The sequence below is a fragment of the Neopelma chrysocephalum genome, unplaced genomic scaffold (genome assembly GCF_003984885.1).
Source record: "Neopelma chrysocephalum unplaced genomic scaffold, ASM398488v2 Primary Assembly neopelma1_22, whole genome shotgun sequence".
NCBI classification, from domain to species: Eukaryota; Metazoa; Chordata; class Aves; order Passeriformes; family Pipridae; genus Neopelma; species Neopelma chrysocephalum.
This window is the reverse complement of record NW_020897689.1, coordinates 11,165,623-11,192,407: the sequence shown is the minus strand read 5'-3', so window position 1 is coordinate 11,192,407 and position 26,785 is coordinate 11,165,623. Positions and strand designations below refer to the sequence as shown.

The following is a 26,785-nucleotide window of genomic DNA, read 5'->3' as shown; positions in this document are numbered from 1 at the left end:
GAAGAAATCATTTCTGGCTGGACCAGTAAACCCAAATCAGGAAAGGCTCCATTAGATTTAATAACTTGTTAAAAGATAAACAAATGGGATTTCAATTCTTAAAATTAAACACAGATATTAAAATCTGAGAAACAAACTTCTTATACTGCATAGCTTACCTATCTAATCTAACTGAGTAGACAGCACTTTTCTACAGAACAATAAGAAAAAGAGTAAGAGAAGATAAATGCTTGCCAAAAATATCAAGGCCCAAAATACTCACTCAGTTTCAAAATTCTTTTATTGCAGTTGGATGAGATAAATATCTAAGACCAAAATCCAGTAAGTCACATTTATTTTTCTCTTGGAACAATTCTGCAAACTGGTTGTGTTTTATGATAAAGAACAAAACGTTGCACTACGTTTCAGAACATTTTGTTCTTTAAAACTGGTCAGGCAGGTGGAAAATATTAAAGTACTACAAATTAAATGAATACTTTTCCACTCCAGCTTCATTTCCCAAATTGAACAAGTCCAAGCAAAAGAAACTACGGTATTTTCTGCTTTGGAGATGCATATCAGCTGGTGATGCGCTTCAAGCTATATTAATTTGATTAAAAAGTTTATCCTTAATAACCTGAGACATCAATCCATGTATAGCTTCTATGGTGGTCTTGCAGCTGAAAAACAAGCATAAATTCAATGTTGGACAAAATCTGAACAGAACTGTCATTTTCTTTGAAGATATTCAGCTGTTTTGGAAGTTCAGGGTGCCCATAACCCCATGAATCTTAACAACTGTCCAGCAAGGAGAAGTCACACACAGCAATGTAGCCATTGTTGCCAATACCTTTTTGTTACTTAAAAAGCAAACTGACTATACACACACATGGACCAATTCCAGAAAACTTCTTTGACAATTTAGGACATCTTAACAATAGCAAGTGGGCTCTATGGTCCTCTAAACCAAAAAATAAAATAAAAAAAATCTTAGGAGGAATGGAGCTACCAGCTGTTGTTATCAATACCTGAAGGCTCTCCCTGTTCTCTACCTTATCTCCTTAGCCCAACTCCAGGACAGCAGTGCACGGTAATCAAGGCTCCTCTGAGAAACTTTGAAGGAAACATTAAAGGAATACTTTATAGAACCAATTAGTTATCAGTCAAAATATGTAATGCGCAAAACTCCCAAACAGCTGAGAGGATTCCTACTGAACCAAGTTTTCCCCAGTGTCTGGTTTAGGGGGATGTAGTATCAAGCTAACAAATAAAAACAAATGCAAAAGGTGAATCAGCCTTGAAGGCATGGAGAACAGGGACAAATTACTACTAGCTAGATAAATGAATCTTATGGAAAAGAAGCTGACTTGGAGCACAATTCGGCTAATCCATACGTACCCTTAGAAAATGGCTCTTAGAGATGTGTATGTACAGTAACAGAAGATCTCATACATCCCAGTGTGAGCATTATCCTAATGCCTTACAGCACTGTTTTTCCTAAAACAGGTACATCCAATAATCCTTTAGTAAACCTTGCAACCTTATTTTCTTCAAAGTAATTTAGGTGCCACTGAATCAACTGTCCTGTGTCTATACAAGCCTTTTACTATCTTTACTCTTCTCTTAGGAAAGATTACTAATTGAAGAAAAACATGCATCTGTAAAAGTATTGCAATTTGTTTTGGGAACTACGGTAGCTTTTGTTACACAGGAAAGCAGAATTCATGACAACAACAATCCCTTCCAGTCTTACAATTTATAAACTAACTACTGATGAAGACTAAACAAAAACAGAAAAGTATTTGCAAGAAATAATATAGTAGGATGATCAGAGGAGTTATTTCTTAGAATAACTGTAAGCAGACGAGAGCAATGGGAAAATAAAATGTGGTCAGTATTATGGGACACCAAACAGGGACCAAAATTGATGCAAATTTGTCAGGAACGCCATCCTTCTCATGTCTTTTAAGCATTGCTATTCTGTTTCACTACAGGAACTGGAAGGTGTCACTTAACCTGGCTGTTATGAGCTAGCAACAGCCTTCACTTCATTGCAAATGTATTCTGCAACTGAAATAATCTAAATGAGTATTAACTTCTATAAAGTCACTCCCCTTCAAGTAGATTATGTTTGTTAGAAAGCTTGTAAAAGCTGTTAACTTTCCATAACAAGGAAACAAATGCACAGACGACACGAGCACAACAGCAACTCTGATTCTGTTTAGCAATGACCATACTACGCTTGCAGATATTCCCCCATTGCTTACTGGGGAACAAAGGCTTGTCCAACACAGGCTGACTCCTCTCTTTATGAAGGCAAAGCCTGTGTCCACCTGAGTCAGAGTGAACAAGATGTAAATAAAGTAATTTCTGTTCACACAAGATCTCCTTTCTTTATCTTTGTTTTTTTTTTACCTACCTAGTAAGTCACCACTCAGCTGGTATCTCAAAAATTAGTCCCTCAGTAAAGTTGGTACTACCGCACACATTGCTAGCGTGGAGATGTGTGGGGGGAAAGAATACCAGAATACTGTTTTATGTATCAGGATAAAATGATGAGGAAGAGGGCCAGAAAGCCTCAAAATCTGAAAAGTAGAACATCCCAGCTTGTTCAATTTTTGTAGTCTGTACCAAGGTATTCTACAGAATTGTTCCTTACTAAATGGAATTATTATCTCTCACTCAGAACACTCATAAGATTCCTACAGGAGAGTTCTGCCTTCTCCACAAATGGATATGAAATTGCACTTGCATGTACTGTGCAGTATTCCTTGGTTTTTAAGGTCTGAAATTTGCCAAATACAATGTTCTTGAACAACCCAACTGTATGACTTGTTGGGTACTATTACCTTTTATTAAAGATTTTACTTGGAAAAATGGTGACTATAATTCTGTACACCCAATGAGAATAACTTCATTAACTGATAAGAGGAAGTATTTGCTATCAGGCAAGATAGCTAAATATAAAGGCCACAATATCTGTAATCTACTTCCTAAAAGCAAAACAACAAAAACCTCTTCCTCATTTGTGGTAAAAGGAAATACTAATTAAGAAACATGAAAGAAAGCAGTTCTTAATTTTTAAGAGTAAAAGTCTTACACAAGTGTAAACTAAACTTACTGGACTGCTAGCACTAGTTCTTAAAATCATATTCTACACAATAATTTTATTTACTGTTAGTTTAAACCTGATTAACCACAAAAATGTGCTGTTTTCTAGCAATGTTAAAATTTTGCATTTGACAGAAAACATCTGTCTTTTGTTTGCCATATTCTGATGGAATTTTACTGGGATTTTTTTGTTTAATAAACTAGACTTGAATTTATTCCAGAAAAAAGACTGAAAAGTCTTAAACTTTCAAAAATAACTAATGACATTTGGAGTCTCTCATTCATATCTATAATTTAATAATTCTTATCTCTAATCTTGTTGGGTTACAATTTAATTGGCATGTTACAATTTCAGGCATGATAAAAGTTTAAAACAAAATAAAATTTTTTACAGAGAAGACAAATGTATGCATTATCTTACCTGTCTCTTGTTGCTTTTGCAAGTTTGTCTTCTGATTTCTTGTCATGAGTCTCTAAACCCAGCATGAAACTGCCCCTTCCAAGCTGAGCTTCTGACTGTTCTAATTTTTCAGACAAATCAAAGACTTGGCCAGTGGTGTAGTCGGCATTCTTGGGAGAAAGAAGGCAATAAACATATTGATTTCTAAGCTATACATTCAAGCCTTTATACACAAAATAAACAAAATCTGAAAAGAGCTTTTAAGACTGTAGTACTGCACATTTTAACCTATATTCGCAATTGAAGTGATGCAGAACACGACCGGCATGAGTGGTGGTTGAGAGAACAGAACCTGAACCTCAGACAAATTCTCAATCCCTAAAGCCTGAAATGGGCACTCTTTATTACTGTCAACTCGTGCCCTAAGTTATGAAAGAGTAAGTAAAACTCAATTGGTTCTGTCCAAGAGAAAAGGTATAAAACTGTGTTCTACAGAAGGAAGGTTTTGATGCTGTTACACTGAAGGTCTACCTGCAGTATTTTGATTGCAACGTTGTTTTAACAGTCCCATTGACTGTTTTTTTAAAAAGTGTTTACTTATTAAACATCATTATTTTAAGGCATACTATTAATTTCAGTGCTGTATAGAGTTACAAGGTTAAAAGGTGTTTAAGACAAAATTTAAGTGTATAGAGAGAACTCAGTAAAATTAAATGTAAGTTATTCCCACCTTCTACAGAGCAGATACGAGGAATGTTTCAGTACTTATGATTAGGAAAAACTCACTTTCTTGTTTAATCTGATAGATTCTTAATGTGGGATCTATATCCATCAGAGTTCTGTTATGCATTTTAAAGTAGAGGGTCTGGTTTTTAGCACTCTTGAGCGAATAAATGCACACAACAACACACTATGGTACTTACAGTAAGTAAACTAGAAGAACTGAGAGTGTTCACCCAGTACTTGTTCCACAAAAGTTCAAGCAATTTACGATCCAAAGATGATTTAAAGTATGAGACTTCTAAAGCATAATACCTTCAAAAACAAACATGCAAACAAAAGAAGCTTCCAGCTAAATATGTCCTTTGACTGTCACACACAAAATACATACAACTCAAAAAATCCTTATCAATAGCAAGTACCTTCAAAAACTCAAAGCACTGAACAATTAAAAAAGTTACCCCTAGTTCCAATTCTAACTCTTAAGATTTTCCATAAGTAACTCATATATAGGTTTAATACAGGAATACATAATCCCCACATATACTGCTGTATTCTATTTAATGAAATTGCAAGGGTTTTTTAATTATTCTCTTAACAACTTCTTGTGCAATGTAGTGATGCCCTGTTACATGCCTGGAATACTTCAATACTGTAATAACTTACTTACAGTAGATTGCAGTTTTGCATATGCCACCTCTAACTCCTTTAGGAAGAGTTGGTAGCAGTAAATGTAACAAATAGGTAAACAATCTTATGTTCTACCACACCTATTTTGAAAGTCAGGCTTTAGTGGTGCTACAAAATTCACAAGAGATAATAAAGCAGATAGAAAGTTGAGCTATGTAAAGTCATCAGTGTAGGTGAACTACAGCAACATTTAAGAGCTATATTAAACTTTATTTTGATCAGGTTGCACAGGTTATCAATAATCCTGTTATCTCTTGGTCTCTCTGTAAAGTTATTTTGCTCAGCATTTCTATAAGAAGTCCCATCAGAGATAACAATGCCATAAAATCTACCAACTCACCACACTTTATTATTTCTGGAATATAACAAAAACCATTATTGCACATATGCGACAAAAAATGAGATACTAAGCCAGTTCTTCAAAGAGATGTGTGGTAGATTCAAAATTAGAAATCCAGGTTATTTGATGAACAATGTACTTACTAAAAAGATAAAATGGAAACAACTTAGCATTGGGCTTTGAACATCAACTAAAAGAGAAAAGTTGGATAAGATTATCCAGACTGCTACTGCTAACATGAAGCGATTAGTAGTTATTGGCATTTCAAACAGACAGGATCATTAAGAGTCTTAAGAGAATTGGCTGAGGGAGCTGGGGATGGTTAGCCTGGAGAAAAGAAGGCTCGAGGAGACCTTATGTCTCTCTACAACTACCTGAAAGGAGATTGTAGACAGGTGGGGGTTGGTCCCTTCTCCCAAGTAACTAGTTCAGGGCGAGAGGAAATGGGTTCAAGTTGCACCAGGGAGATTTGGATTGGACTTTAAAGAGACAAACCCATGAAAGGGTTGTCAACTCTTGGAACAGGCTGCCCAGGGAAGTGGCTGAGTCATTGGAGGTATTTAAAAGATGTGTAGATGTGTCGCTTAGGGACATGGTTTAGTGGTGAATTTGGCACTGCTGGATTAACAGCAGGATTCAATGGCCTTAAAGGTCTTTTCCAACACAAATTCTCTATGGTTCTATGACCATCATTCAAGTTCTCTAAACTTTTAATTCTTAGTCAGACTACTCATACTACTGAGAGGACACCACCACTCTAGTCTTTTGTATTATCAGTAATTTAGTAATGTGACAAGTTTCTAGTTTTAATTCCCTCTCCTGCCTAACTGCTGTTTCATTCTAGGAAAGACTGGAAAATTCTTGGTTTGGATGGAAAGCAATGACTCGTACAAGAAGCCAGCTTCCTGAGATGGATATTATAATGATAATTACTAAGCGCTGCCAACTTCAAAAAACCCTACCAAATGTACTCTTCCAAATTGACCACCTCTAAAATAGAAAGAATAAAACATATGCTCCTTTCATGCTTATAAACATGGGCTAATGGCCAATGCCAGACTATTAAGAACTCTGAAATGACAGGAAGATTACAGTTTTACAAAGATTTCTGTGTAGCTCCTATTCTGGACCTTTCCTCAAATTGGATAGGAAGGTCAATTCCAATTGTTTTAATTTCTTCATCACTTCAGAGTCAAACTTTGCATTCAACTATAAAAACACTGAAGATCAGACACCCATGCACCAAAAACATGAAAAAAACTCACTATGCAACAGCCTACAGGGCTGCGTCAATGAGGTCTGCAAGTTCTCTGTACACAGATGCTGAAGGCAGAATTGAAACCAAGCCGTTGTTGAAGGAATTGGTCCCATCCTTCCTTAGTTACTTTGCAAACGCTGTGTCTCCAACATCTGTCTCTACTTTCCCCCTCACCTTAGCTTAACCGGCAAGGACATGTGTGCTCCCACAAGTTAGGCCAGATCAGGGGACTGACCTGGCAAAACAAATGCCCCGACAAATAAAGAAATGGCATGTATGTATGTATGTCTGGGGACACAACAGCTAAAAAAAAGAATGGTTAAAACTAAACTACCTTTTTAATTTATAGAAAGTAAACTAACAGGATAGAAAAAGCAGTAATTCTTCCTGTTACTGATCTTGTCCTTGAGGTTGCACCACTTTCCAATCCTACCAGAGACAGAAACAATCTTAACACACCCAGCGATGCAGAATAACGAGCTGCGCTCGACATGCTCACAAGAGCAGGATGGATTACAGGCTCCCCAGCCCTCTTGATCACTCTACATCTGAGCCTTTCTTCCCTGCCCTAACAAGGCACCACTACTAAAAGGTGTCCCAAAATCAACTGCTAAAGCTTTTAACCAGTTCATCTTTCCAATAGTTCTCTCTTAAACCATCTCCTGTTAAATGCCACTAACACTTTTTCACAAAACCAACAGTGCTAAAGTAACACTGAACTTCAAAATTTGAAACACTCCAAGGAATTTACTTTTCCATACTGAATCACTAACCTAAACACAAAAATGCTGAAGTTATAAGTTTTTCTGTTACTTACTGTTTACAATGTACACCAAAGTCTTCTATTTTATTAAGTGGAATAGTCTGGTATTCAGAGGGACCTTCATCTGGCGGTTTATAGCCCTAAAAATTCAACAAAGGGCAAAGATGACACAGTAATTCTGAGACTTTTTTCAATGCCTCAACTCTTGGAAGCACTTCACAAAAAAAGTCTAGTTTATACAATTCTAGTTTATTTTTCCTAGGGAAAATAACATTTTGCCTGGTAATCTGAAATTCAGAATTTTCTTGGATCTCGGGTTTACATTTGGCTTTACTAGCAGTCATTAATTTGCATGTCTATCAAAAGCAAACCAGTGGTCAACAGTTGAGTTTTTTCAAACGAGTAATACGGCAGGCTATAATTAGACCAAAGAATGGGCAAACTTTTTCTAAGATAATATTTATCTGCCTATTCTTTGAAGTAATTTCAATCCTCTTTGAGGGAATATTGGAGATGTGAGAAAAGGGAAGAAAAATCCATGCCTTGGATATGCCTTAAAGATACCCAAAACTTCAGTTACTTGTTTAGCCAAGAGGATGCCACTCACAGCTACTGACTAAGCAAAAACTGCCTGCAGTCCACTGTGAAGACTCCCTAAAAATAGGCTTCTAATGTGACTTTCTAGATATGATTTGGTTTTCAGGTACAAGATTCTTCTCCCTGCTCAAAATTCTGAAAGTATTTATGAAGTGGTTTTGCCCACAGAATTGAATACGCTGAATCATAAACTGTTCTAAGAAGATCTCTCATGGTTTTGTCAACAGAAAAATAATGCTTGGATGCAACTGGGGACCTTTCACAAACATTTTTGTTAATTACAAGATTTAATTTTTATTAAAAAATTAATTTTGTTAATTGTTTTACTGGATGGCTGCCTGAAGTTCTTGATAAGTCAATAGTAACTAGGTATTTAAAAGATATACCCAAACTTTCTTAGATTGAAATTAAATAACACAGTTATATCTCTGCCAGGATTATACACAGGAAACTGCATTTGGAGATCCAGATCTCCAATACTGACGTGATTTTCTAGTTTTAAGCCTAACCCTTCCATATTGTTTAATTGACTTTTTTGTACATTATTTTGTGAAGATTCATAATATTTTTTGAAAGCTAAGTAGATAGTTTTGAACCTTCTTTTTCTCAAATGAAAAGCAAATTACAACATTTTAAACATGGAATTAACATTTGGTTTTAGGTCTAAAAAAATAAACAGAGAAGAATTAACATAAATCTATTTTGATGAGTGCTACCTACAACTATATCCATTAAAAAATGGCTTTATGGAGCTATATAATTTTAGGACAGCTCCACAATCTAGACAGTGTATTTGATTTAACACTGCCAAAACTCTATGAAAACCAAACCAGAAATCAACTTTTGAAAACATAATCAATATCCAAAGGCATGCAGTAACCAATATATCAGCATGTCCTCCTTGTGGAATGAACAATGACATAGAGTACAGCACAGCAGATCAAACTGCAGTAATCTCTAGAACCAATCTATACTTATTGAAAGACAGTTCAGTGATCACACACTAGATGATTTTAACTATTTACCTTAGGATATGTCCTAAATGCTCCAAGGTTTACTTTTCCTGCAGATATTGTTCTTGTTGGGTCAATCTGTAGAAATACAGGTAATACTCATAATGTCCATTTTATAAATTATTACAGGCATAAATTAAGCTTATTAATTACAATTACGAAACTAATTAATTGTATTTCAGAAATGTAATCCATGCAAATTTTATTAGTTTTGTCATAAATGGTATTTTTTCTGTTGGGATGAGACTCTAAACAGATGGGAATATCAATAGCCTGCTGTGGGCCATTTTTTCAAACTAATTTGCCTTGTTTAAAAAGTACTTAAAAGAAATTGCACTTTAGTACAGTCAATAAACCGTAATAAAAATCTGCATTTTAATCTTATAACCACTAGAGGTAAGAAAAAGTATTATATTATTTGCTGCACTTTGGTGGAAAATGCAGGAAACTAATGGAAAAATCTCCTTGCTACCATACGTACTAATGCCGTTTAATTTCAAAACTAATTAAAAAAAGAAGAGGAAAAAAAGAAAAAAGCAGTCCCTTGAACAGTGTTCTGAATCTGTGAAATTATGTCATACAGGAAAACTCACATGGTGAAAATACTTCTTAAGGGCCATTTATCTTTTTCTTATGTAATTCTTCCATCAGTTATATTCCTTCTTTATGACTAATTTCAGTATTTTTTCCTTTATTTCCTTCAGTAGCAATGGTTATACAAATAGTATCTAAAATAAGGTTTACTTTTGATTTCAAATGTATCTGAAGTCTAGAATAACATGAAGGTCTCAAGGATTTTTTTCAGGTTGCTTCTTCAAAGATACATTTCCTAGTCTCTTCTACCTTGTACTATGCCACTGACTCAATTTAAAAGGCACTTTAGATACAAAATAACAGAACTTCGTGAACATGCTTTGCTGTATTTCAGCAGCAGAAGGAAGAGGACAAAAGAAACAGATTTTTTTTGTTCTATCACGGGAAATTAAATATGGATTGCTCAACACATTTTTTTTCAAAAGTACCAAGCAGAACTTTAAGTTAAGAGTAATGTATGGATTTGTACAAAGCCACCACGGAACAATGCCGTGAAAATGGTCTTGGCAAACAATACTACTGGTTGGGCCAGAATGTGGCCAGCAAAGCAAAAGGTGTGGCACCAATTTAAAATGTGGATCTAACACCTCCATCATGAAATACACACTGCTAGAACGTTAACAGACAGAAATCTAAAAATTATTCTCCCTTCAACATGATTTGCCGTTTAATCACTCATCGGCCAGTACTTACAACCACTGCTACGAAGGGTTCTTGAAATTGCTGATTAAGCATCTGCGTGCTGACGTCGATCCCCGAGAGCCAGCAGCCGTAGCCAGGGTGACTGTGATACCAGCCGATGGCATTTTCCAGGCGTCCGACCTAGGAACAAGGAAGGGAAAAGGCCGAGTTCATCTCCGTTCCCAAAGTACCGGCTGCCCTCCAGCGGCCCTTCCAGCACACTGCAACGCCGCGGGAGGATAAACAGGATATTATGATGTTGCTCAACCCTTCCCTAGAAACCGCGCAATATGTAGTACTGGCATTCTCTGCTACAGCTGCTGCCACAGAACAAGGACCTTCAAGGAGTCAGGAACTGAACTTCAGTGTCAGCTGAAGTACAGAAGAGGTTCCACACAGTGAGGTGGTGAGCTGGGACTCCTCAGCAGGCATGAGGAATTTTTTAGGGTGGTTATGACACAGGTATAAATAATCTCATATAACGCATGGAACATTAGCAGAGAATGAATTGTTTAGTACAGTAACACATCTCAGAGGCATATACTATTAGATCAGTAGTAGGTTTAAAAATTACTTGAAAGGCATGTTTTCAAACACCAGAAATGACAGAAATTATTGCCCAAGGCCAGCTCTAAAATCCAAAAGGTGAATTTTTGACACATTTTTATCAGATAAAAACTCAAATCAAATAATACTCCTGGCAACCTCTAAAAATACTGGAAGAAAAGGAACAAAGCCAAAAAAAGACAGGAGAATAAACACCCATTGAACCTAATTTTTGTAATCCTCTCTGAAGAATTGCTTACTGGCTGTTCCACACTGAGTAGGATAATTTTGGCCCAACCTTACATGCCAGTTCTTTACTGAGAATTAAGATGTGTTTGGACACAGTGCCTGTTTGGTTTTGCCCAATACAGAGTATGTCAGGAAGGTTCAATCAGAAAAATTTAGAGATGAGAGAGAACACACAAACTTGCTTACTGAATGGAACATTTATTTTATTTTTTACTGGTGAATGGCTCTACCCACGTTTAGCCCTTCCCAAATCTTCGTTCGCGAAGCCTAGCCATGATGATTGATTACTGGTGAATAATGTTCGTATTTCCTTCGCAACTCCCATAAGAGAGGGCAACAAAGCACTGACGAATGTGTGTTATTTTTCAAAGCCAAATAACACATTTTAACTGTATTTATACCAGATCCTGCCCATGGAGAAGCAAATAACTGAAACACTGGCCTCTATAAAGCACTTATGCAGGGGAATATATCAAATAGCAACTTAATATTAAAAAGAGTTATTCCAGGAACAAGTGCTTGCCAAAGTCAAATATGGAACATGCATGCAAACCCTGCCAGAGCACCAGGAAAGCTGAGTTATTATATTTGCACACGAGTTCAATTTCAAAATTGTGAAACTATAGACAAAAATGTATAATGTTGTTAATGTTGACAACAGGAAAAAACATTTCCTATGATATAAGAACTCCTACAGACACCCAGACTGTTTTAAACACAAGCTGAACTCACTGTATATAAACCCCCTAATTTTATGCTATATACTTACTGTTTTGAAACTCAGTATTTCTACCTAAGAACAGGATAGTGTGAATATATCTCTATCTAAAGATAGTATGAATATATCTTCAGGCAAAGACATCTCTCACAGTTATCTACTTTCTGCAACAACAGTATTAGCACCATGATATTAACAGTTTCCAGATAAAACAAACCAGATTAAATACATTATTCCTAAATTTTCTCATTAACAGGGCTGAATTATTCAAAAAGGTCTCAGAACATTACTACTTCTGGATAGGAAGTATATTGAGTTACTCAGAAAGGATATCGAGGTGCTGGAGCAGGTCCAGAGAAGAGCAACAAGGCTGGTGAAGGGACTTGAGCACAAGTCCTATGAGGAGAAGCTGAGAGAGCTGGGGTTGTTCAGCCTGGAGAAGAGGAGGCCCAGGGGAGACCTCATCACTCTCTACAACTACCTGAAAGGAGGTTGTAGCCAGCTGGAGGTTGGTCTCTTCTCCCAGGCAGCTATCAATAGGACAAGAGGGTATTGTCTTAACCTCTGCCAGGGGAGGTTTAGGTCAGATATTAGGAAGAAATTCTTTACAGAGAGGGTAATCAGGCGTTGGAATGGGCTGCCCAGGGAAGTGGTGGGTTCTCCATCCTTGGAGGTTTTTAAGATGAGACTGGATGTGGCACTTACTGCCATGGTCTAGTAACCATGGTGGTAGTGGATCAAGGGTTGGATTCGATGATTTCAGAGGTCCCTTCCTACCCAGCTGATTCTATGATTCTGTGATTATGTTTATTCTTTGCTGATGTTATGATTCAGCCTAATGCACATCTATTTCAATATCTCTACCAGTATGCAAGGCTGTGAACATAAGTAAAACACTCCAAAATAACCCATATACTCCTCTGTTATACCCACATAGTAAGTAAGGGCCTTCTAATTTTAGCTGGTCTAAAAATCAAAGTGTCAAATGGGTCTCAAAACTATTTGAGCTTGGAGAGTTAAAGTTATTTCAACTCTTATTTGTAGTATAGGATTGCCCATCAGCAGGTGTTCTGATGTGCTCTGCTGGTTTCTACATCAGCCACAGAGCAGAGTCATATTTCTGTTATCCTTCTGCACATGAGAACTTTACTGCTTAGTCAGGTTTAACGAGATATGGATCTCTGAATACAGACTGACGAGGATGGGAAATTGACATTTGAGCCTGTTCAGCTAAATTTCCAAATGAATGATTAAATTGCACTGAAACTTTCTTATTCCTTCATTGGCAATTTCTTCATGAATGCGTTTTCTTTATTTTATGGAAAAGAGCAGCATGGTTATGCAGTAACACTTCAGGAGAAGGTAAGAATAAATGCCATATTCGTGATCTACAAATATAAGTATGTCTGATGCATACATATTTTATATTTAATTTTGTCTATTGTTTTTAGAAACGTGTCAGTTATTTTAGGAACACGATCCCTCCTTGTACCATCCACAAGCCACCAGTTTCAGCCACAAAAACACTTCCTCAGCAATGAAAATAATTTACAAAGGGAAGAATACCGTACTTATTATAGAATCATTAAACTTGGAAAAGACCTCCAAGACCATCGAGTCCAACTTTTGATGACCTACTGTAAGACATGGAAATACGTTTACAAGGCCCTGCGCTCCCTGCTGCTGACACAGTTACCACTGTCATGTTTGAGGAGAAACAGGGCAATCGGGCAGGCACTGGTACCGGGGGAAAGCCTGCGAGCCCCCGAATGTGTGCCTATAGCTCACAAGACCCACAGGATCTCCGTGGAAGGGCAGAAACACCCGCTGCCCCCCCTCCTCACCTGCTTGGCGTTCTCGATGTACGCAGCCATGTACTCGTAGGCGGCGGCCTGCGCGTTGACGCGGGTCTCGGTGCCCTCCACGGGCAGGGCGAAGCTGTCCATGATGATCATGGTCTCCCCGTCCACCTTGCCCAGCATGAGCCCCATCACCTCCAGGTTGCCGCCGGACCTGGCGTGCATCACCATCTTCAGCAGCGCCAGCGCCGAGATCTTGCAGTATTTGAAGTAATGGTGGCTGCAGCGACACAGAGGCCGCGGGGGGAAGGCAGAGCCGTCAGACCAGGATCCTCTCAGCCCGTCCCGCCCGCCCCGCCGGCCCCGCTCCCACTCACTCCTTGGTCCAGGGCTTGGCCGCCAGGATCTCCTGCTGCTGCTTGCGGTCGTACTTGTAGATCTCGTCGATGCTCTGCGCCTCCTGCATGTTGTTCGCCAGCTCCCACGTCTTCTGCGCCATCCCGCTCCCGGAGGCGCTGCTCCCCGCCCCCGCCATCGCTCCCGTTCTCGACCCCAAGCCCGCTCCCGGCCCAGGCCCCGCTCCCGGCTCCGCACCGTCGCTCCGGGCCGCCGGCGGAACCAACCGCGGGGCGGGGGTGCGGGGGGTGCGCTACAGGGTGGTACAGTCCGCGCAGGCCCGGGGCGAGCGGCGCTGTGTCCCCAGCGGCCGCGCGCGGCTCTGCAGCCGGGTCGGAGCCGCGGGGCCGCGCGGCGCGCTCCCGACCGCACCGGGATGCGGCACCGCGGGAATCCTGGCCCCGGCCGGGCAGTACTTCACGGGGAGCCGCCCGCCAAGTGCCCCTTGTTATTATTACTATTATTATTGTTATTTTATTTTTTAACTTACTGTGTCCTGTTCTGGATTCCTCAGTACAAGAGGGACACGGAGCTCCTGCAGCGGGTCCAGCGGAGGGCAACAAAGATGATTAAGGGACTGGAGCATCTCTCTTACAAGGAACGGCTGAAGGAGCTGATCGTGTTCAGCCTCGAGAAGAGACGACTGAGAGTGGACCTTATCAGTGTGTATAAATATCTAAGGGGAGGGTGTCAGGAGGATGGAGTCAGGCTCTTCTCGGCGGTGCCAACCATAGGATAAGAGGCGACGGGCAGAAACTGATGCACAGGAGGTTCCACCTGAGTATGAGAAAGAACTTCTTTACTGTGTGAGTGACCGCACACTGGAACAAGTTGCCCCGAGAGGTTGTGGAGGCTCCCTCACTAGAGATATTCAAAAACCGCTTGGACGCAATCCTGTGCCATGTGCTCCAGGACGACCCTGCTTGAGCAGGGAGGTTGGATCAGATGACCCCCCTGTGGTCCCTTCCAACCCGGTCCATTCCGTGATGCTGTGAAGCATCCCACGGCGCTCCCTTTCCCCGCCCGGTGGGAGGAGGCGGTGGCGGTCGGGTCGCACCGCCCTCCGGGACAGGGGGGGGCGCTGCGCGGCGCCGCCCGCCGGGTTCCGGGGCGGTGGTAACCGAGGGGCGCAGACGGAGCCGCGGCTGCCGGCACCGGTGAGCGGGCGGCGGGGTCGGGGCGGCACCCGGGGATCCTCTCCTGCGGGCCCGCCGGGCGGTTCCCAGGGGCCGCACCGAGCCAGGGCGGTGGCGGGGCCGAGGGGGGTCCACCGGGCAGCAGGACGGGCTCCGGAGCGGGACGGGGCGGGGGCGCACCCGGGGCATAGTGCCGGGTCTGAGTGTCCCTGCGGGGGCGGCGGGGCTCGGCCCGGCCCGGCCCGGCTCGGCTCGGCTCGTCCCTCCGGCGGGGCCGCTTGTTGTGCGGCCGTTGCCTGACAACGGCGCCGCGGTCTGGAAAAGGGGCCGAGCCGCATCCCCGCTCCGGCCCCGGGGGGTCAGTTCCTCCGGGAGTGCCCGAGAGATGCTGCCGAGGAGGGAGGGAGGGAGGGAGCTGGGAGGCGTGCGCTGCAGGCCGGGGGAGAGACGCTTCCCCGAGCTGTCGCTGTTGGAGAAATAAACCTGATCTCCTGCGTCTGAAACTTTGCCGAAATTGGTGTCTTTTTTAATCAGAGTACGTCCTCTGCTCTCTGGGAAGACAGATAAACCTTACTGTGGAGGGGAAGTAACTCGTGAAACTTGTTGGTTCGTTGTTTAGGGGGTGAATTGCCGCCTTAGTTGCGAAAAGGTCGTGCTGCTTTAGTCAGAGTTTATTATTTGTCCAGACCCTGGAATCTTTCGTGCTTTTTCAGCCAAGAATTTGAAAGAAACGGCAGTGAAAGGTACAGGAAGCACGTCTCTGGCAGCAGGAGCTTATTCTAAGTGCCATTCACAGGGATAGAGAAGCAGCCAGTACTGGCTGCTGTGAGACTTAGGAGGTTTGGGTGAAACTTAGAAAAATGTTTCTCAATGACACAATTGGTGACTGTATAACCTGCAAGTACAATTACTAAACGTAGCATATTTAAAAACATTTGCTTTTTCAAAGGTTTTTCAAAGCATTTCCCTCCTTGCCAGCCATGCTGCAGTTCATATGGATGGGAATTACCATTTTGCCAATGTTCCTGATGTTGTTTTAATATTGCGGTTGCACAGAAGAGACAAAATCTATTTGCACGTGCTTATTTTAAATTTTGTGCCTTGTTTTCCTGAACCAATAGGAGGGAAAGGGAAAGATTAAAACGGAATGCAATAAGCATTGCTCTAGGTGATAAAGTAGCTACACAATACATAGCTAAATATACTACATAAGATATATATGCACATAGGTGTTTTGAATACCTTGAATATAGAGACATGCATTATTAACTCTGGGCATAGACCCATTAAAAATGTCATATTCAAACCTGAATATCTATTGTTCTTGAATATCTATGTACTTTTTATTGCTTGGTATATTTGCTTAAGTTGAAGTCTATTTAGCTCACTCTGTAATTATTCAGAGTTTTTGTGCTTTTGTGAAAGCTTTCAGTTGGAAAGGAAAACAGGTTATGAAAATCTAAAATGTTCCTGAAAGAAAAAATACAGAAAAAATATTTTTATGGAACATTTTCAGACAGCAGTTGAATATATAGCAGCAGTATGTTTAATGAAATTGCACTTTGAATAATGCCATGTTTTGAGAATGCAAATAATCCAAGATTTAAAGTTGCAAGAGGTAAAGGAAAACTGATAGATTTGTGCTATCAAATGTTTTTTTTAGAAATAGTATTTACAAAATATTGTGTTTTCCAAAAAGCATGAAAAATATGATGTTTACACCTCATAATTTTGGGAGCAAATGGTTTGTCCTTGGGTTTCCAAGTGTTTACAGCGTATTCTGACTTCCCCTTTTGTGCTATGCACATGCTCATGGAGTGATGTCTCCAAGCTTGGTTTTGAATCTGCTACTTTTACTAGTAGTTGCAAGGGGCTAGAAATGCACAAAAGGCATTCAAATGCATTGCTAACCTGAAAATGAGCTATTTTGTTTTGATTGGAAGCGGTGTTATAGTGTCAGGCTTTTCCTTGGTGTGTTTGTGCAGTCATGTGAAGACAATTTGAAGTTGACAGTTCACTGTGAGTTTAGTGCTGTCACCTCCAAGATAATTCACTGCACACCAAAGGGCTGCGGCAGGCCTCTTCTCAGATAGAAATGTGTTGTTTCCGTCTTTTTATTGTGATTAGTCACGATCTCTTCACATGATACAGTAGATGATAAAGTTGATTCATATTCAGTGGGACATTTGCTTACATGCTGGTATATTTTTGGAGCTTAGCAGTGTATGCATCATTTTCAAATTGTCACTCTTTTGCTTAGAATAATAAGATTTTCTTTTCTTTTATAGTATAAGATACTCGTTTTGCCTGTCTCATAAAGTTTGCACTTGTGCATCTTTTAAGAAGATCAACTCAAGCAGAAGGATGTTAAGACTCAAAACATCTAGATATTTCTAAGAAGGATTTGTCTACTTTTCCACGCTATTTAGCTGTATTAAAGGTATGCTGAATCAACAGTGCTGTAGTGTTAGTCATCTTAGTATTCTCCAAGGCCTGGAATTGCCAGCTTTCTTCACACCAATTGAATTTGCCCGTGTACAAAACTGTAACAGTTTTGTCTTTGTTTTCTACTTTATTATATTACTCTTTTGAGCAACGTGATAGGAGTGCAGAATTCTGGAATATTCATGGTGTTCCTTGTGCTAGATAGAAAATAAACAGTGAATACTCTTTTCCTTATGCTGTCTCTCGGAATAAGTTTGGTACCATTCCCATGCAGTAATTTGGAAACAGTTCTAGAGTTTATAAATGCAATTGTAAATGGATATAAGAAATACAGGTGTTACAGTCAGCGAGCTTTTGAAAAGACTTCTCGCAGTGCTTCCTACGTGCGGTAATTTTCCTCTTCATGACTATGCAGCTCTGGATGGGTGATGAGACCAACTTTTACATTTTTTAGTGTGACAAGTTGCTTCAGCCTTTTTTCATTATTCTTGTGTAACTTAATAGGCTAAATAAAATTTACCAGTGCCTGGAAACTTATCCTCTTTTAACCTATCCTTTATCAGTGTACAAAACTAATGAGATTAAAGATTTAGGACAAATCAGACGGGGGTATTTATTTTTGGAATTGGTTGTCCTGTATTACCACTAGGAATTGTAAATAGGTTGTCCTAGTTCTGCCTCCTTTGTAACAATATTATAATTTTATATTATGAATCAAAAAAGATAAAAAGTTTAAAGGAATACATTCTGAGGAGTACATCAAGCAAATGTATTCATTAAATTAAGTTAACCTGCAATTACTTGACTTTATCTGATTGCATTTGAGCATTTTTTGTTTTCATCTTACTTCTAGTAAGCATTTCTCTCAGTCTTTCTGGACACATTATGTTTTTTTTTACCGATGTGCTATCTTATTATATTTGAGGTGGTGGTTTGGTTTTCTGTTGTTGTTGTTGAAGTTCTCTGATCCTCTTCCTGAAACTGTTTTCTAATATACCTTTATCGTTGGCCTAATGTTTACTTCATACAATCTATAGGCTTTAGAAAGATATCGAATCAGCCTCAAAAAACCTACTGTATAGTTAGATTAGTGTAGATTAGTTTAGATGTTTGTTTAGATACTGGATGTGATGGGATTGTTCAGGAACCTGGATAAGCAATCCTATTTCTTAAGTTCTGTGGGTAGCATTACAGTGATTTGAGGGTCACAATTTTCTTCTCAGTTTCATGCTTCTTTAAAGTATGGAATATAACTTAGAGATTTTTTTTTTTAATCAGTAGGCTTGGTTTTGCAAAACTTCTCCTCCAGTGGAGTTGGTGAAAACACTGAGTGGAGATTAGGATGAGTAGGCTTGTATGCGGTCATTGGTTTTGGTTTTGTCTTTTCCTTTTTTCATGGTTACAGCTTTGCAGTATTTTTAGTTCTGGTAAGACTGTTCTAACAAAGAATATTCGGAATTAACTTTTGTACAGTTTCTTTGACATGAATTTGATTGACTCTCATTTTTATTATGAGGTTATCCAGGTACAGCAATGTACAATAAATTCCACAAATAAGATGCTAAAATTTCTGCTCTGAAGGGCTTTCACTTAAATAGGCAAGGTGCACAACTAATGAAAGAGAGGTAATCAGCTCTTCTTTAGTACATGTTTTCTTACAGATGATTGGCAGATTATTGCAGAATTGTAGCTATTCTTATGGCCTCTGCTATTTTAGTGGTACAGGAGGTAGTGATACACTGTTGGCTCCAACTCCAGAAACACTATCCATGTATCGTGAGTTTTTTCTTTGTTTTGTTTGTTTTTAATAAGCTTGATTGTTTTTAAGACTTCTCATGATAGTAAGTTAAGCACAGAACTGACTGTATGATTTGGTACTTATTTTGGACTATACATGTAATTTGCACTTTTCATACTCTTTTGTCTAGTGATTCCTTTATCCTGTTTACTTTTGTGTATTTTCTAATTTTGATTTAATTGTTCACTAACAGTCAGCTTGTGCTAGTGTGTAGCAAAGGGCAATTGGTAGACTTGCAGTTAAAAAAACTAACCCCAAAACACTTTAACCATATTAGAAAAAAAGATTAGAGAAGTATCTTTAATCTTATAATCTGGAATCTTTGAATTTTCTCTCTGGTGAAACATCAAATAGTATCCTCCATGGATGGGTTTCCCGAGTCAGGTGTTTTGTTGACTCAGCAAACATCTTAAGGGTTGTAGTTTTGAGGGACAGACTTGATTATTTTTTAACTGCTGTCTCTATAGTTGCTCTAAGCAACTATAATTGAGCTTTAAATTTTTGAAGTTCTAATGTAAAGGCAATGTCTAAAGTTCTGTGTCTTTTCTGTAACCTTAGAAATGATGGCGGATGACTTAGACAAATCTATTGAAGAACACAAGGCCAAGTTTGCACAAGATAAGGCAGAACTTGAAAATGACCCACCTTACATGGAAATGAGGGTAAGACTGTTAAAAAGCTTTCCTGAATATAAGTACTTGTGTTTCTAAGCCTACTTTTACTGTGCTCTTATAACTGTTCTTTTTGTTAAATTATATATTAAAGATTAAGTAATTTCTAACTTAAATGCTTTGTATCTGTATGTATGTACATTTTTAAAAACCTGTATGCTACCAGGCATACACAGTAAGATTTGTATTTTACAAGTGAGAAAACTCTTGTAAATGGCTATTATTGCTCCTTCCCCCTCCTCCCTAGGGAAGGTGACTAGCAGGGATCTGCCCTCTGCTCACTCCAGAGCTGTGGTCTTGGGATATCCTCAACATTTCTCCTACAGAAACTAGGAAATATAAGAGGAAAGTAACAATTAAACAAAATCTGTTCTTATCACAGTTTTCCTATTAGTAATTTTAATGTGTTAATCCAGCATTATTTTCAATCTCTCTATTCTCCAGTGCAAATAATTATGTTACTAATGTTCTTATGCATGATATTTCCTTTACCTTGTAATGCAGTAAAGCATTTTGTTTTGTTTTCAGAATAAGGAATCAGAGAAGCTTTCTGAGACTAGGAAAATGTTAATTTCCCTGGCTAAAGAAAATATACCTCCGAATAGTCAACAGAACTATCCTTTAGGTATAGTATATTTTTTTAATATGTTTTCTAGATTTAAGTAGCATTTAATTACCTTTGGGAATTTTTGCAAGGGAATTACTGCTTTGGATCTTTAATCATAAGATGATCATTGTAATTCGAGTGCATAATAATTCTTCAGTCTTCCAAAAGTCTTAGGATTATATGGAATTTTATTTATTTTGCAGTTACGTTTTTTTTTATCAGGAGAATAGGGCAAGCACTTTCTTTTTCTTCCTGTAAAGGTAGTGCCACTAAAAAAAAAAATCCAAACCAACCAAACAAAAAAAAAGAAATCTGCTTGCCAGTCCTTGATAGGTGATATGTCCTTTCCTGTTGTATTTGAGTGAAAAAAGCTTTGAAATTCCATCTCTCATCTGGACTTTACTTCAAAAGGAGACATTCCCTGTACTTTATGACAGGGAAGTAAGAATACTTTTCCTTTCAGCCTCTTAGGTTAAGAGTCCTAGTCCAACTTGACTAAAATGCATACAGTTAAACTAAGTTTTTCCTTTCAATGGTAAGCATCTTTCAGATGTTTAGGCAGTTAAAACTGTTTGTATTGCTCTGTAATTTTGTGACAATGTACAACATCCAATGTTACATGTAGTCATTTACTATACAGGGAAAGAACAAGCACTTAATTTTGGTTGAAATCTTAACTAAGGGAATGGTTAAACTTGTTTTGCTGTGACTATCAGTATTGGTAACTGTGTTTGTTATATATTGTCCTTTTTTTTCTTTTCTCTGTATTCTTTGTGATTTCTGGTTGAAAATGTGTGTGATAGTGTTCTTGTCTCCATTTTAATGTTTCTGTAATGTGCCACCCTTACTTACTTGTCCATCTCCTTTCTGTTGGCACTACTGTTTTTCCCTTACACAAGTGTAGCTCAGGTTTGTTCTGACAGCTTTAGAGCTTTTTTGTGTCCTATTTCTTGTTGATAGGTAACTCTTTTCTTTCAGTGTAGATGCTTTGGGTTTGTACCTCATTAATTTTCATGCTGTGCCTTCTGTAATTCTGGTGTAATTCTGCAGCTTCCAGTGGGAGGTGGAACCTGAGTTTGTGAGTCTGTGGGTCTGAACTGATCTTAGCTGCATAAATAAAAACATGGTTTTTGTAAGGATGTTGTATAAATAGAACTGCCAGCCATCAGAAGACTTTTAGAGGAAAACTTCACAAAAATACTTGAAATGATAATTGAATATTCCTTGCTGCCAGAAATCATAATAAATAAACTTAGTTGTAGGACAGCACTTGAATAAGTATCTATCACACAGTTTTGGCAGTTTTATTAGGATCAGCATGTTATTCCTGGTGTTGATAATTCTTTGTTTAACAGTGGAAACATATGATACAGAGAATAGAACACAATAGGTAGTATCCCACTGCCTGACAGTAACAGACCAATGCCGAACAGTTAAGCTATTTTAATATTAAAATAATTTTATCGTTGTGGGAGAGCGATAATAACATATCATATTGTGTTTGTTATTACAAATTTGATTTAACTGTTAATACCTAAATATAGTAACCCAACAAAGTATTACAGGTGAGGGGCATTCAGGTGCTCTTAAATGAAAACCAATAAGTAGGTATTGCCATGTCATGGTTTAACCTCAGATGGCAACTAAACACCACTCACTCACTCTGGAGTTGGGGAAGAGAATTGGAAGAGTCAAAGTGAAAAAACTCAGGGGTTGAAATAAAAGCAGTTTAATAGTTGAAAAAAAAAAGTGATGAAAAAGAAAATAACAAAGAGAAAGATTTTGGTTAGTAGTTGAACTCTGCAAGCTGTTTCAAAGTAGCATATGACATATTTAATCAGGTCGTTTGGTTCTGCAGAACAGCAGGCTGAGTCCAGTTTGTCACTCCTGTTTGTCGCTTCTTACCTGTTACACTGTTTCACTAGCTGAGGAGGATAGTTTCAGCTATGTCAGAATGTATCTCAAGCCCGGCCAAACAAACTCGTGCAATAAATTGGGACTGATGTACGAGTAAATCTTGAATATCCCTCTCTTCTCTCTTACTCCTTGCTATTAATTTTACATAGATCACAAGATGTAGAAATGCTTTTAGAGAAACAATATGAAATAATAAAAAAAGCCCCCACCCAACAGTTGTGATTTTTGTCTCTTGTTGGATAGATGTGTGGAATTTACTAGCTCTTTGTGGAGAGTGGTGAAAGTGGTTGCAGAGGTGGCCTTCTGGGGCAGGGAGTGTTTCTTGCAAAGTACGTTAAGATGTATTTTGGGAACAGCAAACAGCTTGCATAGCATTATTTTTTTTAATTTAGCAGCTGTTATGGGACCAGATAGTAATCTCAGAAAAGTACTAATGTGTTTTGGGTCTGCTGCAATTAAAAACACTGAGGTGGAAAGAAGAATGATTATAGTTATCGTGTGGTCAGATTCTAGTTTTATGGAAACCAACATATTTTTCAAATGATTTGTGCTAAACAAATAGCTTGTTGCTTTCAATTGTGAATTGTGTTTTCTATTGTGTGACAAACACAGCATAAAATATCAGATTAATTTAGGAACTAACATGTCAAAGGAGATTTCTTCTGAAACATACATTCACAAAAGAAATAGGTACCATCTTTAGATTATATTATGCCATTTGTAAACTCTTCAAATGAATTCAATTTGTGTTGCTTTTTTTTCTTTTTTTTTTTCTAGTGGAGAGAAAAAGCTCAAGGACTATAGAAAAACTAATATCCAAATACCGATCTATTTTTTTATGCTTTCCATCCATCTACTCATACATACTACTGGTTTTCTGGCTGTTTTATAATTACTGGTTGCATAATTAATTTTTTTTATTGCTCATGTCAAAATCCAGATGTAGCTTTTGCAGGATGTGCTTTGCATTGATACAAAATTGTAAATATGATATTTCATGGTGTTAAACTTTCAGGTGACTATGGCATGAGTTTACCTCTTGGAGAGGAATATGAACGAAAAAAACATAAACTCAAAGAGGAACTCCGAGAAGATTATAGGCGATATCTTTCTCAGGTATGGCTACTTGACTGGTTGCTATACTCTAGTGAGTCTCTTAAAATGATTCTTTCATTTAACTGTAAAAAATTTTTAGAAGAAGGCATTCATTATGAGCAATGGCTCATTTCAAAGACTTGAATAAAAGTAATTTCAAAATTTTACCTCTAGGAAGGGTTATATATTTTAGGCTTCTACAGATCTCATTGCCATGAGACTACGTATTACTTAGTACACTTTATTCTGAATACTTTATTTATTTGTCTTTACTTCTTCCTTAGTTTTTTGCTTAAGAATTTAAAATCTGTTACTTCCTTAAGTACTTACGTATTTTGTGGTCTGTAATTGGGGTAAGAATATTTCTATAATTAGTGTGAGTCCATTTGACAGCTTCTTTTCAATTTTAGGAAGAAAAAAGCTTTGATGTTCTGCTTAACATGAATTACTAAATGTCACAGTCAATTTAAAATTGAAATGATATGTATGAAATGTCATCATCTTGGGAATATTCCGTATCTCCTCTTCGTGAGACAGAAAAAATAAGGAACCAAATAATTTCTGTTATATGAAAATGCTATTTATCAGTGTCTTTAGTTCTTAAAATGAAAGAATGAATTTGCTTTAAGAAAGGAAAGAGTTTTTTTTAAGTCATATATTTTTGAATGAAAGACTCTTTTTGAATAGTATCTTCTCCCTGACTTTTAGGGTATATCACAGGCAAAAAGAAAGGTAGGGTGTCTGCGATATAATTTTTTTTTTCTTTCCAATTAGTTGCTTTTTGCTTTGTTTGAAGGCTTTGTGCTCTTGGAATTTAGGAAATCATTATTTTTTTTTCTGCTTTGTGTGTTTGTGCATGCTGTAGTGATTAGTTGTGACTAACAGCATTGTTTGCTTTGTGCAAAATGATTAATTGTATTTATTATTTTCCATTAGTAATATTTTAAAACATTTGTTGATTTCCTTTTCCCTTTGCAGTTGCTATTGTTGCTGTCTAATGCTGACTGTACAATAGTTTTTATTTTAGTAGACATTTGCTTCCAGGCTTATCAGTTACATAGATATTGAGGGTTCAGATCTTTTTTTTTTCTCCATTATATACATACTTTATAATGCTGGTATAAAATAGCAACCTCTGAAATATTATAATGTGTCATTGAAACCAGTCAGGGATTTTTTCTTCCGATCACTATCATCAGTTATGCTTAGGGAAGCAGTAGAGCCAGTTATTCAACACCTGGTGGCCAGAATGCAGGAATACAAGTATTGCAAGGAAAAATAAAACCTCTGGTGTTACTTTTGCAAGCTTTGGCCAATTGATTTTTAATTATTTATATCATTATACTGTCACGTATCTATAATTTTAAAATTTAACACAGTCCATTCAGGTTGTTTAGATCAAGCAACTTCAGTAATATGATAGAAACACAACCTGCTGGTTTTTCTGGGGCTTTGAATAACAGAATAAGTAGCATTCGTGAAAAACAATAGCAACAGCAGAATAAACTGCCTTCTTAACCTCTGACCCAAATTATGCTTATATCATTGTTGCTTCTTGTTTAATCTTAAAACTCCAGATTATTTTCAAAGTTAGAATATTGTGTTAAAAATTAATGTTTCATAATTATCACCAACGTACCCAAATAATATAATTTTTACATTAACTTCTAGTGTTTTATTCTCAACTGAACTCCAGTTTTACAGATTTAGGTTTACAAGGTGTTGGTTTTTTTTTTAATGTAGTACGTATTAGCTATATTAAGCTTGTAAGGCCTGAGCAAGAGATAGGATAACAATCTTTGATTTCTTTTCTAATCTCTAATTTCTTTTGCCCACCTAAAGAGATAGCGTAACTTTTAGCAGCTCTCGCAGTGATAATTTTTTTATTAATAACTTGTTTAATCTTGCTTATCTAGAAAAATGCATTTCCCATATCAACTTCTGATTTTTGGCAAACATGTTTTTAACATCAGAGGTAATCTCCATAGATGTCTTCAGAATGCCTGAAAATAATTACTTAATAATGAGGATTACAGTGTATTTACTTTTCTAGTAGGAATAAGTTGGTTTTCCATATTAAGCTAGTTGTCTTGATGCTTGAATGTTTGCAAACCCCTTGAATCTTCTAAGTGTGTAGTTGTAAAATATGTCATAATGATGTGGTTTTGTACTGGAGCAGACAGAGCCTCCAAGCTTTTAAGTTACCCTGCAACATAGATAATGGAAGGAAACAGTGCTAGCGAATACCATATCTCACCCATTCCCTTCTTCAGCCCACGCCACACAAAGAGATGATCCTTTTGTTAAAGATAATCAGATTTATAAAACACAGATAATTGACTGAGAAGGGCCTGGGGATACTTTTAGTAAAGGAGTGATGTGTGACGAAGCCACTAGACCTGGAAGCCAAGGACCTGCCCCAGCATTGGTTTTTGGTTTGAAAGGCAACTACTTTGACTTGCTGCACAGCCCAGTTCCCAAACTGTGACCCAGGGATCTATATAGAGCAACGACATAGTGGTTTTGATGGGAATTTCTGTTCTGAAAGTGACTGATGGTCCGTAAGGAATTACAAGGTTTAGTAAGGGGTCATTATCCTGAAAAGGTTGGGGAATGCTGGTATAGAAAACACTGTTGAGATAAAGAGATGTGACTGTGCTACTGTTAGCATAGATTCCATCTGTTAAAGTAAGAGGTAGACATGTCTTCTGCAGTTAGAAAAAGCAGTTTTTTGTCTTAAGATATCATCTTGGAAAATTCCTCTTATGCTTGTACAGATGCTTGTTCTTATGCTACAGAAGAACTGAGTAGGGTTTCTTTGAATAAAAATTTTTTCTTTTAATATACAGAGACTAACTGTAATACTTCAAATAGTGTAACAGGGAAGAAGTCACAAACACTTTCAAACTCAAGCTTAAAACTTGACAGAGACATTTACTTTCTGCATTCCTTGACTTCATTCATGTGTTCCAAGAACATTCTACATTTTCAGAACATTAATGTTGTCTTCAGTGGTTTTTTCACTAAATTGCTCAAATTAATTTCAAAAAATATAATTCCTAAAAACTATTTAGTTGAGTAAGAATTGGTATTTTAAAATATATTGAATGGTTTTAAATTTTTTTTAATGTAGAAAAATTATCTGACTACTGGTGAAGTAGATCCATATACTCAGGGATTATCTCTTCCTATTGATGAGCGAAGATCTGCCAAGGTAAATATATGAAGGACATTAAGTAAGTGAACTATGACTTGAAAATGA

At 37.9% G+C, this 26,785-nt stretch overlaps 2 protein-coding genes across 12 annotated transcripts in view; one reads left to right on the top strand and one right to left on the bottom strand.

Moving 5' to 3' along the window:
• Window positions 1-262: 262 nt before the first annotated feature.
• COPS5 (COP9 signalosome subunit 5) lies at window positions 263-14,143 on the bottom strand. Its single transcript, XM_027700332.1, has 8 exons — window positions 13,836-14,143; window positions 13,504-13,738; window positions 10,159-10,287; window positions 8,884-8,949; window positions 7,316-7,401; window positions 4,414-4,525; window positions 3,512-3,660; window positions 263-659 (listed from the first exon to the last, which is right to left on the bottom strand). Exons 1-8 carry the CDS (start codon window positions 13,991-13,993, stop codon window positions 575-577), a joined length of 1,020 nt encoding a protein of 339 aa, XP_027556133.1. The 5' UTR covers window positions 13,994-14,143; the 3' UTR covers window positions 263-574.
• A 778-nt stretch (window positions 14,144-14,921) lies between these two features.
• The window catches only part of CSPP1 (centrosome and spindle pole associated protein 1), a 64,481-nt gene continuing 52,617 nt past the window's right edge, over window positions 14,922-26,785 (top strand). For 4 of the 11 annotated variants that reach the window (XM_027700021.1, XM_027699702.1, XM_027699862.1 and 1 more), the window contains exons 1-6: window positions 14,922-15,011; window positions 19,792-19,895; window positions 20,433-20,529; window positions 23,444-23,544; window positions 24,232-24,255; window positions 26,657-26,737. In XM_027700021.1, coding sequence (XP_027555822.1) covers window positions 19,794-19,895; window positions 20,433-20,529; window positions 23,444-23,544; window positions 24,232-24,255; window positions 26,657-26,737 — 405 coding nt within the window. In that variant the 5' untranslated portion in view covers window positions 14,922-15,011; window positions 19,792-19,793. Of the gene's footprint in view, window positions 15,012-17,278; window positions 17,431-19,791; window positions 19,896-20,432; window positions 20,530-23,443; window positions 23,545-24,231; window positions 24,256-26,656; window positions 26,738-26,785 lie in introns of those variants that run through there. The other 7 variants (XM_027700207.1, XM_027699941.1, XM_027699612.1 and 4 more) reach the window with 5 other exon arrangements.